We start from the raw sequence: 16,103 nt of genomic DNA on the forward strand, positions 1-16,103 counted from the left end.
CTTACATACAAAGTGAAATCACATTTTAAAATACGAGTCTAAAGTTGATTGTTTATGTTCTTTTTCTCTTTCATTTAACAATTGCCTATACGGAGTTATTGCATTTAACACTGATCGCTTAACAATAATACTTCTTCCTAAATCAGGATCAATTTCACTAAAAAAATTTAAAACGTTTTCAATGTCATTTAAGCACCTTTTTAAATCTTTGGTTGTTAACACTTTTTCGGCAGGAACTTCTTTAACTTCGTCTTCATTGCTAACAAGGTTTTCTAAATCTTCCACTGAAAAACCATTATCTTCTGCATTCAATAAATTTCTAACATCCTCTTCATCGACATTTTCGAAACCTATTGATTCAGCCATCTGGATAACTTCATTTCTAATTTCTTGGATGTTATTTTCTTCTTCTAGTACAACTTCTGGCCATATTTTGCGCCAAACTCCATTTAAGCATTTCTTAGTGACTTCTTTCCAAGAACTATCAATGTTTTCAATTGCGTTTTTAATGGTGTAGTTTTTCCAAAAAGTTTTAACTGTCATTTCCTCTTTATCCTCTAGTTCAGTTAAACTGCTTACTGTTCGACGCAGATAATAAGCTTTAAATGATGCTATTACTCCCTGATCCAATGGTTGAATCAGGGAAGTTGTGTTTGCTGGAAGAAACACAACTTTGACAGGAATGAATGTGTCCAACGTGTTAAGATCAGTAGGATGTCCCGGAGCATTGTCTAACAACAAAAGAGCTTTTTCTTCAAAGTTGTTTTTTTGACAATACCGTTTTACTTCAGGACAAAAGTGGTTAACAAACCAATCAGTAAATAACTCCTTGGTAACCCACGCTTTTCTATTTGCTTTCCATATTACAGGTAAAATCATTTTTATGTTACCTTTTAACGCCCTCGGATTTTCTGGGTGGTAAACTAATAACAATTTTAATTTATAATCGCCAGAGGCATTTGATCCAAAGAGTAACGTTAAACGGTCTTTGGCTGCTTTGAACCCAGCAGCTGATTTTTCTTCAATAGATATGAAGCTTTTTGTTGGTAGCCGTTTCCAGAACAAACCGCTTTCGTCAACATTGAACACCAAATTTGGAAAATTTTCACGTTCAATTATTTCCTTTAGTTTTTCTGGAAACTTATTTGCAGCTTCTCCTGTTAATTTTACACTATGAATCCTGGCCCGTTTTTTAAATTTCTCGAACCAACCACGAGAAGCCCCAAAGGTTTCCGTAATTTCTTCAGTTTGTTTAGATTTCAGGTGATTAAACTGGAATATTTTTTTTTATGTTAAATGGGGCTTGAAATTGACGACTTCGTTATATCGAAGCTTCGTTATCAGAGGTAACGTTAACCGAGGTATGCCTGTACTTGGATCTCAGAAAGGCTTTTGATACTGTTGCACATGGTTTGGGCCTTGGTTTGCACATGGAAGACTGCTGCACAAATTGGAGCAGTGTGGCATTGGAGGCAAATTGCTGCTATGGATAAAGGGGTGGTTGAGGGGGAGAAGATAGAGAGTGGTAATCAATGGACACTGTTCATCGTGGACTAATGTTATTAGTGGAGTCCCTCAGGGTTCAGTATTGGGTCCATTATTGTTTTCTGTATTTATAAATGATATTGATGATGGTATATCCAGCTTAATGTCCAAGTTTGCAGACGATACGAAGGTTGGCAGAGTTGTCAAGGACACTACTGACACTATGCTAATACAACAGGATCTGGAAAGGTTGAGCAGATGGGCTGAGAGGTGGCAAATGAAGTTTAACATCGACAAATGTAAAGTACTACATATGGGAAACAGCAACCCCAGAGCAACGTATCAACTCTGTAGAACTACACTGACAGTGGTAGAGAATGAAAGGGACCTGGGGGTGGTTGTGCAGGCAGATATGAAGTTTTCTGAGCAGTGCAGACGGGCTGCAAGAGTAGCTCATGGTGTATTGTCGATGATATATAGGAATTTTTCTAGCAGGGATAAGGAGGTGATTATTCCCTTGTATAAGCTAATTAATAATGTCTTTCAGTTAGAAACAAAAGAAATACAATGTAAAAATTAAGAAACGTGCAGGATTTTCCACATTTGCTCCTAAAAACCAAATAACAAACAAGTGTGGAATTAAGAGAATCACAGTGCGGCTTTATTAAGAACAGATCATACCTCACTAATCTCATTAGCTACTGAGGTTGTCAGTAAACAGGACAAAAGGAATAATTTTAACATCACTTACATTTTAGTAAGGCTTCTGTTACAGTTCCACACAAATGACTTGTATAAACTGGAGCAATGTTATTGTTGTTAATGACACAAGGACTACTGAGACATAACGATGCAAATATTTATTAAACGCTTCAAGTATAATAAATATTTGCATTGTTTCCAAGGAAATAAGCTAAATTTTGGGCTTGGTTCAATCTGCAGAATAACTGGAAGATGCTTGAGTAGATGGAAAAGTAACAAGGAAAATCTACCAGAAAATAATTGACTGCAAGTTGAGTGTGGCAGGATGTTCACTGGGATAGTTTTGCTCCCAGTAATAAAAAGAGATGTGTAAGACAAGTATACTCAATTCTCAGGAATCCGAAGGTGTGAGAATGTGGGAAGAGGCTGTTTAGCACTCTTATTTCCCGGAATTACAGAAAGTCGTGGGATCCAGCAATATGTTACCGACTGAATGAACTCACTGCAGGAGAGTAACCGGTAATGAATGATTTTGAGTGTAGGATGAGAAGAGAAATTCTCCGTTATGGCAAAGCCTGCACTGAGAATTAGTACAGGTTAGGGGAGGTGAAACGGAAAGTTCGACAATCTGGTCAACTGCTAGCTTCATGGTATATACACTGGTGTGCAAAACTTAAGGACCAACACTACTTCTCAAGAGGAACCGACACCAGATAGCGGGATCCCCTGCAAACCAGCTGCACAGGATGCAGGATATATAGCAGTTTACTGTGGCCAGGCGACTCCACAAAGGTGGACTGTTTGCCCGATGGCCAGTACGCTGTGTCCCTTTAACACCTGCCCAACTGAGACACCGTTTACAGTGGTGCATCGAACATAAGGACTGGACAGCAGCGCAATGGGGTAAGGTACTCTTTTACTGATGAGAGTAAATCCATTCTCAGCAGCGATTCTAGATGTCAGCTAATCTGGTGAGAGGTTGGCACACGGTATCACCTCGGATCTAAATCCCATCCTAGTGGCACATCCGCACCCACCAGAAAATGTTCACCAGCTGAAGATGGCACTGACAGAGGAATGGACGATGTTATCGCAAGAACTTATCAACAACATTGTTCTAAGTATGGACAGGCAGTGCAGAGCCTGCATCGACATTAGGGGTGGCTATATCTCTTACTGAGGACCATATTTTCCCTTTGTTCCATCTTTGGCAGTGATGCATCTGTATCATGGCAGCCAGTGCTATGTTGCCATTTTTGAATAAAGTCTCTCTGTACCGTTTTGTTTTCGTTGTCGTGTCGGTGTTGTTTCCTTCATCATTTCTGTACCTCATGAGGTTCCTTTGGTATGCTTTTCCCATATCCAAGCCACTTCCCTATGAGATGCTACAGGTGAAAACCTGACTGGTCCCTGCACACCAGTGTAGTTTGCAAGTGAAGGTACTATATGCAGCTGGTATTGAAGTTAACTGTAAATGAAGGCTGTTAGTTGATTTTTCGGAGCATTAGCAACTAAGGCCATATTGCTCCGGGGATATGCGGTGGTCATTCCCTGAACTTTCAGCACCCTCCGTATTTCGCAGTCACAGGCTCGAACCCCGGTCTAATCAAGAAGCATGTGCTATGCACTGCTGCTCCTGCCCACCTGGTTATGGAGGCACCAATGTAAATGAAGGAAAAACTGCCACAGCATCTACTGCACTGTTAGTGTTTGATCTGCCAGTATAAATTGTATGGGCATTGGAGTTGAGGGTAGAGTGAGATGTGTGCAACTGCCTGAATTGCATGAAGAAAAAATTCTTCTGCCGCTGGCAAACTGGCCATCAGGTGAGACAGAATCATGCAACTATAGGGTGGTATAGGAAGAGTTGTCCTGGAAAATGTTACTTAGATCAACACTTCAAATTTGGACAACTTTTTTAAGTCTGAGTGCAGCAGGTTGGTTTTCATGTGGTTTACCAACATAAAAGGAATCTCACTGAGTATTATACAGGTGCTCCCAACTAATATGCAATGGTAGACTCCAGATTTTAGTAGTTGGAGAGCTAGTCGATATCCAACGTGTGATGCCTAGGATTCAATTTTAGTTATAACAAGATCATTTAATGGGGAATCGTGTGCTTTAGCACAATGGCTTTTGATGGGAGAAGTCCCAAAAGCTGCCAGGGCTGTCCTTCAGAGCATTATGCTAGATAACATTTAGCTATTCTAATATGCTTCTCCTAGAACAGTAGTATACCAGAGAACCATATTCTAAGCACGAACAGATTACAGACTTGTCAAGGTGTACCGATCAGTTCCCCATGATATAGACGAGAATGGCCAAAGCGTAGTTCAGCTGTTTCAGACAATTAGTTTGTAGATGAGTGATGTGCTTGGAAATTTAGTTTGCTATACAATGTCAGACCCAGAAATCTGATGGCATTATACAGTGATATCAGACTACTGTTTAACAGTAGTTCAGGATCAGGGTGGAGAGCACATCACTTGCAAGTGACTTCAAAGTGAATGCTGGCAGATTTCTATTCTGCTACTCTAAACCCATTGTGTGAAGTCTAGGATTCAATTTTAGTTATACAGTGGTACCTCGACATACGAGTTTAATTCGTTCCGTAACCTTGCTCGTATGTCAAATTGCTCGTATCTCAAAGCAATTTTCCCCATTGAAATTAATTGAAATGCCATTAATCCGTTCCAGCTCCCAAAAAACCACCTCAGTTGTTTTTGTTAAGTGTTTTTGAATAAGAAAAATGTACTGTATTTACAAGAAGAAACATTTATTTATAAATAACAAATACATATTCTATAGAAACATAATAAAAGAAAAGGTGAAGTGCTTACGGCAGCGTATAATTTTCGTCATTGGTCTTCGCTTTTTTTGTCACGCTTTGCTCATTTTCACCTGCAGATCATTTAAAAAAACTGTCCAAGGAGGTTTGTTTCTTCCTCCCTTTCAGGATATTGCGGAAATGTGTTAGGCACGTTTCGGTGAACAACTCCGATGCACGACCGGTTGCAACTTTTTCGGGGTGATTTTTATCCACGAACTCTACAACTTTCACCCACATTCCCAAGATCTCCTTTATATTTCTTGTAGAGATAACCTTCTCCATCTCTGGCTCCTCTTCAAAACTAATTTTTAGTTGAACCACCATATGCTGCTGCGAATGTAGATCGTGTAACTCCACGGTTGTCAACTACTGAGTCTGTTCCTCGACAAGTTTGTTCACATCTCTCTCATCCACCTCCAGACCCATGGATTTCCCCAGAGAAACAATTTCCTCTACCACTGACACTTCGGGTTCCAATCCTTCAAAAGCCCTTTCAGCTACAGCCTCAGGCCACAGCTTCTTCCATGCAGATATTAAGGTCCTCATTGTAACACCCAGCCAGGCCTGATCAATAATTCTTAGGTATATCACGATGTTAAAGTGGTCCTTCCAGAACTCTCGAAGGGTAAGGTTTGTGTTCTCCGTCACTTCAAAGCAGCGCCGAAAAATGTGCTTGGTGTACAACTTCTTAAAATTAGAAATCACCTGCTGATCCATGGGCTGCAGGATAGGAGTGGTGTTGGGTGGTAGGTAGAGAACCTTTATAAACTTGAACTCTTCGAGTAAATCATCTTCGAGATTTGCTGGGTGAGCAGGGGCATTGTCGAGGATGAGAAGGACTTGCATGGGTAGGTTGTTTTCCTGTAGATATTTTTTAATAGAAGGGCCAAACACCAGGTTTATCCACTCCACGAAGAATTTCCTGGTGACCCACGCCTTCGGATTTGCCCTCCACATAACTTGTAGTTTTTCTTTTAAAATCTTATGTGACTTAAAGGCTCTGGGATTTTCCGAATGGTATACTAGCAGAGGCTTGATTTTGCAGTCGCCACTCACATTGGCGCAAAGTGCTAGAGTTAATCTATCCTTCATGGGTTTGTGACCTGGCATCGTCTTCTCCTCTGCCGTTATGTAAGTCCTATTCGGCATCCTTTTCCAGAAAAGCCCTGTCTCGTCACAGCTGAAGACTTGCTGAGGGATGTATCCTTTGGCTTCTATCAGTTCGGAAAATGTTTTGATGTAAACCTCAGCTGCCTTCACATCCGAACTTGCTGACTCACCATGCCTGACGACGGAGTGAATGCCGGTCCTTTCCCTAAAGTTGTCAAACCAGCCCCGACTGGCTTTAAACGAGTCTTCCGATTCCTCGTTTGTGGAAGTGTGTGGGATCTGCTTCAGCAAATCACCGTAAATCGCTTGTGCCTTCTCACATATGATACTTTGTGTTAAGAATCCTCCTTGAAGCTGCTTCTCTGTCACCCACACCATCAGTAGTTTCTCCGTTTTCTCATGGAGAGAGGTCCGGAGCTTAGAAATTATTGTAACGCCCTTGGCTGGCGTTATGCCCTTTATCAACTTCTTCTGTTTAAGCACAGTACATATCATTGATGTGCTACACCCGTACATCCTCGCCAAGTCAATTACTCGCACACCTTGCTCATGTTTTTCTATGATTTCACGCTTTAAATCAATAGACATCTTCTTCTTCGGACCCATGGTTATAAAAATAAATTTGATAATGTTTTGTAAATGTACAAAAAGCAAAAAACGCTAACCCAACTTATCAAAAATGCTACGAAAATGAGGGAAACAAGCACACAGACTGAGGTCTAGTCTGAGGTGGGAGAAACTGTTAGACGCTGCACACGACCCAAACATGCACCCCACATGTTGGGGTCGTGTGCAGCGGTGTAGTGTGTGATTCCTCGTATCTCAAATCTTGCTCTCATCTCAAAGCAAAATATCGCTCGCTCGGCGGCTCGTATCTCAAAACACTCGTATATCGAGGTACCACTGTATGTTGGAGTTGACATTCGATAGTGCTCATGCTTTGCATCAGGCAGGAAATGGTGTGATCATTCCACATACATGTATGCTTCAATGGTTTTGGGGAAGTCTCGTGTCATGTTGTTGACTCAAATTGCAAATAAGTTTGCAACTTTTCAGAATATTAAATGTAGACAGTACGTTTTGATAGCAACCTTAATAAAAGAGTGCAGGTGTAAGAAATTCTGAATTATCTCAGGAGATCACCCCTTAGCTCTAGATGGTAAAAGTCCGTAATAATACCATATTGTCAGGTACCAACAAATGACTTTTTGATATCTAAGTTAACCAAGGCTAGATATTTATTTCACGATGAAGGCATTGGGAATGTGATTCAGCTTTGATGACTATATCCAAAGTGGATCTTTTCTTACAAAAACCATATTGATGAGCTGATAAAATATTCTCTTCAGATTCCAGGATCCATGCAAGCCTCGTATGAACCATTTCTTGAAAATTTTTTCCCGTGCAGCTTGTAAGAGATACAGGTCTATAAATTTGACCCAAGGAATGACCTTTGCCTGGTTTTAGTAGGGTAAGAATTAAAGAATGGCATGAAGAAGGAGAATAAACATTTTCAGAGATTTGATCACAGAAAACCAGTAGAGTACACAAATCCTCTTCAAGTAAGTGTTTCAACATAATGTAATTAATGTCATTTGGGCCGGCAAAATTATTTGTAGAGAATGATTCTGCTAATGCATTGCTGATTTCTTCAGGTGCAGGCAGATCTTTTCTATTCAAACAGAGTACTGGAGAGGGCAGTCAAAGGAATTTTCCATTTAGTGCTTGTATTCTTCCACAGATAAACCATGTGTCAGGAATCATGCCAGACTTTCCACCAAATTTTTTTGATTTGGATTTAAGTCCTTCATATTTGATTGATTACTGATGGTAGGAATTTGCTGAAGTTGTCCTAATCATGGTTTTTCTCATGGAATACAGAGCAATCTGTATTCTACCAGTGGTTTCAGTGGGGTACTTGTAAGGTCTGGAGCAATGTGGTATTAGAAACAAGTTACAATTGCAGAAAAGGGATGGTTAAATGGTAGGAGGCAGAGTAGTAATATCAATGAACAACAAATTTTGAGTCATATGTTGGGCATGAAAGTAAGTTTACTTTATAGATTTTGTTGTACTAAACACGAAAATAGTGCTTAAAATGGCAGATTGGTATTTTTCATTTATATGGCAGTAAGATGTAGCTACGAACATACCCGTATCTAGCATGGGACCTTTTCACCATCCATCAATAATCGGCTAACATGGTGGCACTCCATTTGCTTTTGTATGTTTCTTCCATTGCCGCTATGTCTGATTGGAAGTGCTCACCATGTTCATCACTGACGGCACCACAGTTTAGCAGGAAGAAATCCAGGTGTAAGTGCAAGAAATGTATCTTCAATGACACGTTGCACCCCAGTTTTTCATAAGAAATAATGAGATCTTCGACAAGCTGCCTGTAATTGCCAGCTTTAACATTACCTAGAAAATCAGTCAAAACATTTCGAAAGACTCTCCATGCTGATTTCTCGCTATCACACTAAGGACACATTCGAACTGTTCGTCTTTGAAAAGTTGCCTTATTTGTGGACCAATGAAAATGCTTGACTTAATCTTCTCTGTACTAAGTCTTGGGAATTTCTATTGCAAGTATGCGAATGCAGGATCATCACTCCAAAGCCTTCATGAAATTTTTCATGAGCCCCAGTTTGATGTGGAATGGCAGAAGAAAAACTTTATTTGGATCTACCTGAGGTTCAAATGCTATGTTCTTCATTCCAGGTGTTAATGATTTTTGCCAAGGCCAACTCCTCTCGTAACGCATAGCCTTGGCACGACTATCCGACTCACAGAGAAAGCAACAATATTCAGTGCAATCCTTTTGTAGTCCTAATAAAATGGCAATTACATTGAAATCACCACACATACTTTTGATAGTGTACACCTAAGTGTACATCTTTTTTGTGGATGGCATACACAACAGGTATTGAAGGCAGCATATTTCCATTGTGTAATTGCGGTTGTTGTTATTTGGTTTTTAGGAGCATTAGCAACTACGGCCATATTGCTCCGGGATATGCGGTGGTCAGTCCCTGACCTTTGCGCATCCTCAGTATTTGGTGGTGATGGGCTCGAACCATGGTCAAATCAAGAAGCGTGTGCTACGCACTGCTGCTCCTTCCCAACTGGCTACGGAGGCGCCCACTGTGTAATAACATGGCCTTAAGGCTAACCTTAGAAGCATCTATAAATAGCCACCATTCTTTCGGAAACATGCCTCATGTTCATTGCTGCCATTAGACCATTAACATCCTTACGAACAGTGAGTTCACCTCCTGTTTGATAGAATTTATCAGTCTTCATTTCGAGTATAAGATGTTGTCACTTTCACATAATCATCTAGAAGATTCTACTGTTGTAGTTGCAAGACCAAAAGCTCTGCCTTATTCTTTGACAGTTTGAGATCCCAATGAGGTCATTAAGCTCACTTTCTGTGATCTTATGTGGTTCAAGAGGATAAAGGTTTGGACAAAATGGCAGATTCCTTGATGTAGACGGCTCCTGTACTTCTTTGAGTATATCAAGTTGATGTTCATCAGTGTACAGAAAAATGGCTGGGTGGTTCAGGAATAGGCAGTACTTCACCACAAGACATGGTTTGGATTGAAGATGGTATATTTGGGTACATCACTATCCACTTTTTCTTCATTGTCATCCTTTTTCTAACAGGAGCACCAATACAGTCCGTGATGTGATTTTTTTGGCTCCCTCCATATCAAGGGCACTGCAAAAGGGATAAAACAGCCCTTTCAATTCTCCCATGCATTGATGAACAGGTAGTGCAGCATATGTGTGGAGCCCAGTTCTTGTCCTAGTCATCACCCAAAGTACAAGAAGTAGGCTTTTTTATGGCTCGGTTAAGGAATGCTTTCTTGAAGCCAATGTGACTTCTCCACATACGTACCAGAAAAAGAGTTGAAGATGCATTTGAGGCGACAACTTATCACGTGATAAGAGCGTGGTGGTACCGAAACTGCGGTATTGCTATGCGTTTTGCTGAGAGCCATATCTGATAATGTAAAGTAACTTGCTAATACCAGATCCCAACTGTAATCCAAAAACAAGAGCCAATCAACAAATTTTAATGGGTTTTTGGGTTTCAGCAGCATAAAATTAATCAGGATTGGGTATTTTTGTTGTCGTAACATTGTGTTGACCAGTGTTAATTGGCCCTGCTTTTCATGGACTAATGTTATGAATAGGGTCTCACAGGATTTAGTTCTTGGCCTTTCAAGTTTAATTTCTAAGTTTACTGTGATACAAAGATGGTTAAAGTAGTAAATGACAGTAATCGGTGTAAATTACCTAGAGAACTTATATGGATGGGTTGAGAAATGGCGGCCGAGGTTTAATACTGGAAAGCCTTGCATCTGGGTAGCAGTAATCATAGAGACTTGAGTTTTGTAAGTGTTTGGAAACCAAGTATCTGTAGGGTAATATGACTGAAGTGTTTAAGGCCTTGAAAGGTTTAAATAAAGTAAATGCTGAGGAAATTTTCACGCTTATTTGTGTCACATATACTGGACGGCAAAGGTTTAAATTGACAGGGGATAACCATAGACTAGCTGCCTGAATATTTTCCTTCAGTCAAAAGGTGACTGATGTGAAGTAAGCAATAAGGAAGGAAGTAATCCCATGCACAGCCAGTCAAAAAATAAATAAAAATAATAATAAATAAATAAAATAAATAAAAATTGAAAGTAACAAATGTCACCCTCCATTACTTCATTTAAATTTTCTTTCTTTTTTCTTATTTGGCTAGCTGTACATAACATTGCTTCCTTACATAATTTTCCAATATCAATACTGAGTTTTTATGTATATTTTACCAGAGTATACAATTTTAATAGATTTTGTCATGGAAAAAAAAATAGTTTACAATTTCATATTTATATCCGGGTCCATTACATCTCATCAGTTAACTTATTTTAAAATAAGAAAATTTCATTGCAACTGTTTTGGAAGACAATCTAATAAGACCATACAACAAACAGAAACTGTTCATAGCATACTACTTAAGAGAATTTGCATTGGCAATTTCATTTGCTTCATTGGGATCTAACCAGACTTTTTTTCGGCCACACTTCAACACAACTGCAGCCAATTTACAATTTCATATTTATATCCGTGTCCATTATATCTCATCAGTTAACTTATTTTAAAATAAGAAAATTTGATTGCAACTGTTTTGGAAGACAATCTAATAAGACCATACAACAAACAGAAACTGTTCATAGCATACTACTTACGAGAATTTGCATTGGCAATTTCATTTGCTTCATTGGGATCTAACCAGACTTTTTTTCGGCCACACTTCAACACAACTGCAGCCAGCCTCTTCTGCAGACGCAGGGAACTACAAACAGAACAAGAATGGCTTAGTACCTTATAAAAAATTCAGTTAAAGTAAGATTACTAAGCAAAGATGGCTTGGTTCATCATTTTATTTACTGGCACACATGTAATGTTTTCTTTTCACAGTAACCCCAAACACCCATTACAGCAATTCAGATAGGAACAGTAAGCAGGTTAAAAGCTGACAACAATCTAAAGAAATTATATAAGAAATAAATTTGTCCTGAAGAACAGAATAGAAGGGATAAATGAGAAAGAGATAGTTTGCTTGGTTTATTTTTAAACTGTGAAAGGATGACAATTGAAGCATGTTCAGCCAATTTTTGAAGAAAGTGGTGGAATTTCAACCCCAGGGGTTCACAACTGGTGAATATGGGCTTGGCACACCCAGGGTCCTGAGCTGGATATCATCATTCTTCTCTTTCTTGGTGATTTCTTTCTACTTTTGACTCTCTCTCTGGGTAACTCGGGAATTTTTTAGTTTCGGCTGGTGCAGCACAAGCTTCAGGCTTCCTTGCACCATATAGCTAATAATAATAATAATTACAGTTTCTTAAGTGTCAGGAACCACAGTATAATAAAGTTGTTATAGCAACCTGTTTACTGGGTAAAACACAATCCAATAAATAAATAAACCCAATAAATATTTATAAAACAATAGAACACTTTAAAACAAAATCAATAAAAACTGATAAAAATATGGGGAGCAATCAAAGTTCCTGGGCAATTAACAAAAGACAAATTTACCTCAGTCATAGTAAGTGTTGTCCCATTTACTATTCTTGAGCAAAATTATTTTATTATTTTTTTTACACCTGGCTGAATGATTAATGGAGTTCAGATAATGATAGAGGCAGCAGATAAATTTGACTGAATGGTGTAAAGAGATTTTAAACCAGAGAAGCTCAAAAAGAGGAGATTCCAAATTACAGATGCTCTGATAGAGAATATCACAGGTGCCACCTTTGAAGCGAAAGAAATCGAATAATTAGAACTGAGGAAAGTAATGGCTGGGTTCCTCAACATCTGATAACTGGGATTCTGTCAGAAAAAGAAAGTGGGGTTTGGCAGATTGCAGGTGGAAATGGATATCATTGAGATATTAACTGAGACCACGTATATTTGTGGTTAAGTTTGTTCTATTAATTTGAATATTCTTTGTGTATTCAGCAGTAAATATATTACACCTTGCACATATAATCTTGAAATTAATGCCATTCTGTACACCATTTGGCATCTCTCATATTGTTTTTTTTTTGGTTTTTAGGAGCATTAGCAACTAAGGCCATATTGCTCCGGAAATATGCGGTGGTCATTCCCTGACCTTTCCACATCTTCCATATTTGGTGGTGACGAGCTCGAACCCCGGTATAATCAAAAAGCGTGGCACTGCTGCTCCTTCCCACCTGGTTGCGGAGACGCCTCTCTCATATTGTGGAACAACTTCATAACTGTGATGGCATGTTTGCATTATCAGGGTACCTGCCCACCCACTGAGAATAAATAACAGTAGTCTCCTCAAACTAGAAGAGCATTATTTATTCGAAGTAGTGCAATACCTGGTATCTCGTTGTGAAGGCAGCCACAATATGAGATAAAATTAATGCCTTTATACTATGTATGTAGTTAAATTTATGGGTAAACTATGGTGTATCTACACAGATATTATATAGTTAATTTAAACCCATATCATATTACACCATTTAATCTTCAAATTCAGCAGTAAAGTAAAAATAGAGGAGGACATGTGAAGAAATAAAATTTCTGGATAAGGCATACACATAGCAAGAATATATCTAACTACTTGACATGGCCTGGACAATGCTCCCCATATATATATTACTCTTTCCAGTGACTAGAGGGAGTCCAGTCACTAGCTGGAAGAGTAGAGGCAGCAAGATTATACACTAGCTGAGGTCTCTTGGAAAGTTACCAATAAGTTCAGTTCAGTCCAGTGACCTGCGAACAGTTTTAGTACAAGGAAGATTATATCTCAAAGTACAAGGAAGATTATATCTTACTATGATGCCCATCATAACCTCAAAAAGACATCAGTCATACTGCATGATTAGCATTAGTAGAGGCATATGATGCAAGAAAGCAAGCTTATTCAGCATCAGCCAAAAAAAAAAAAAAAAAACACACCACTCCCATTTCACCCCTCCGTTCGTTCGAAATACCTGTCCACGTGAGCCTTAAATCTGTTTAAGCTATCAACTCCAACAACAAATGATGGAAGTCGGTTCCACCAAACAACCACCCGCTAGCCAAAGGCCAATTTCCGCACATCTATCCGACATCCGTCCTTCCTCAATTTGAATTTATGCTCTCTGAGGTGATTATTCTGAGCAAGATGAAGAATCCCATTGGCATTGAGCATGCTCAAACCATTCAAAGCCTTATACACCTCTATCAGATCACATCGCCGGTGCCTAGTCTCCAGACTCTGTAATTTGCAAAACTTAAGCCTTTCTTCGTAAGAGCAACCCTTTGTTCCATTCACTAATCTTGTTGCCCTTCTCTGTACCCGTTCCAGCAGCTCTACATCCTTCTTGAAATGAGGCTTCCAGACCTGTATACAGTACTCAAGATGTGGCCTAACCATTGCCTTATACAAGGGAATAATCACCTCCTTATCCCTGCTAGAAAAATTCCTGTATATCATTGACAAGACACCATGAGCTACTCTTGCAGCTTGTCTGCACTGCTCAGAGAACTTCATATCTGCCTGCACAATTACCCCCAGGTCCTTTTCATTCTCCACCACTGTCAGTGTAGTACTGCAGAGTTGATACGTTGCTCTGGGGTTAGTGTTTCCCATATATAGTACTTTACATCTGTCAATGTTAAACTTCATTTACCACCTCTCAGCCCATCTGTTCAACCTTTCCAGATCCTGTTGCAGCAGCATAGCATCAGTAGTGTCCTTAACAACCCTGCCAACTTTTGTATCATCTGCAAACTTGGACATTAAACTTGATATACCATCAGCAGCAATTTGCCTCCAATGCCACACTGCTCCAATTTGTGCAGCAGTCTTCCATGTGCAACAGTATCAAAAGCCTTACTAAGATCCAAACATATAATATCAAAGTTATTCCCTGCATCCAGTTCTTTTGTGACTACATCATAGTATCCAATCAAATTGGTCAGGCAAGACCTGCCCTTAACAAAACCATGCTGCGTCTGAGCTATAACTGAATTCTTGTCTAGATGATCCTGCAGTGCTTCTTTAACCAGTGCCTACATTAATTTTCCTGGAACAGAAGTTAAACTAACAGGTCTATAATTACTTGTGTCAGCCTTTGATCCTCTTTTGTGAATTGGGTTTACATTTGCACATCTCCAGTCTATGGGTACCTCCCCTGAATCCAAAGAAGCTCTCATAATTATGGCTAGGGGTTTGCTTACTTCCTTTGCTGCCTCCTTTAATATAACTGGATAGATCCCAACCATCCCGGGTGCCTTTTTTATGTTCATCCTCAACAATCTCTCCTCCACTTTCCTCTCAGTTATTACAAAATCATCTAGCTCAGTGCCAATGTCTACAAAGGGTACTAGGAAAGTTTTGCAATATGACGCAACAATGAATCACAGGAAGCTGCTTGTTGCTGCATGTTGAGACATGTTCATACGTGCATAGTAGCCGCCGCGCCAAGTCAATGGGCTCAGTTATTCATTAGTAGTGAGAGTGTAAAGTGCTTGCGATGGCATCGTGGTCACGAAATGAGATAAGGACAGTTTTGCGGTATAATTTCGTGCGTGGTTTAACCATAGACCAGTGCTTAGAAGAAATGACTCTTGCACTAGATGATGATTGTCCACATCGTACAACGATATTCAGGTGGTATAGAGAATTCCAAAGGGGAAATTTCACTCTGGAGGATTCTGAGAGGCCAGGAAGGCCACGAACGTCAGTTACGGAGGAAAACGTTACTGCTGTGAGGATAATGCTTGACGAAAACAGGCGAGTGACCTACCAACAGATAGAGGATACTTTAGGCCTAAATGCACCAGCAATTCGTTGATTCTGCAAGATCATTTGCACGTGAAGAAACTTTGTTCTCTCTGGGTGCCGCATCAACTGACTGAAGAGCAGATGACACGACGTGTGACTTGGTGCCGGGAGATGTTAAAAAAGTTTGATAAGGGACAATCTCGGTATGTGAACAACATCGTGACAGGTGACAAGACTTGGCTGTACTATTACGATCTGCCGACCAAGGCTCAAAACAAAGTTTTGGTCTTTGATGATGACGACACACCCGTAATTGTCAGAAAATCCCGATCTGTAAAGAAGAAAATGATAGCTGTATTTTTCAAATTGAGTGGAATTGTGAAACGTGTCGTTTTGGACACGCAGAAGACAGTCACAGCTAAGTGGTATACTGAACAATGCCTGCCTAAAGTCATTGGATCTATGAAGAACCTGCGGCCAAAGTCAAGAATGGACACCTGGTACCTCCATCACGAAAATGCTCCAGCTCACCGCGCCAAAGCCTGCACCAAATATTTGACCACGACAGGACTGAAACTTCTGGAGCACCCTCCCTACAGTCCAGACCTTGCTCCCTGCGACTTTGCACTGTTCCCGCATGTGAAAATGAAGCTAAAAGGGAGG

The 16,103-nt window shown here is 39.8% G+C and overlaps 1 protein-coding gene across 1 annotated transcript in view; it reads right to left on the reverse strand.

Annotated features, from left to right (window-relative positions):
* Window positions 1–16,103, reverse strand: part of LOC150080974 (large ribosomal subunit protein eL19-like) — a 101,209-nt gene that overhangs the window by 72,490 nt on the left and 12,616 nt on the right. The window contains exon 2 of the mRNA XM_090382014.1: window positions 11,377–11,483. Within this exon, the coding sequence (XP_090238140.1) occupies window positions 11,377–11,483 (107 nt within the window). The remainder of the gene's footprint in view (window positions 1–11,376; window positions 11,484–16,103) is intronic.

Source organism: Mastigoproctus giganteus, chromosome 9, assembly GCF_048544385.1.
Source record: "Mastigoproctus giganteus isolate SK-2022 chromosome 9, ASM4854438v1, whole genome shotgun sequence".
NCBI classification, from domain to species: domain Eukaryota; kingdom Metazoa; phylum Arthropoda; class Arachnida; order Uropygi; family Thelyphonidae; genus Mastigoproctus; species Mastigoproctus giganteus.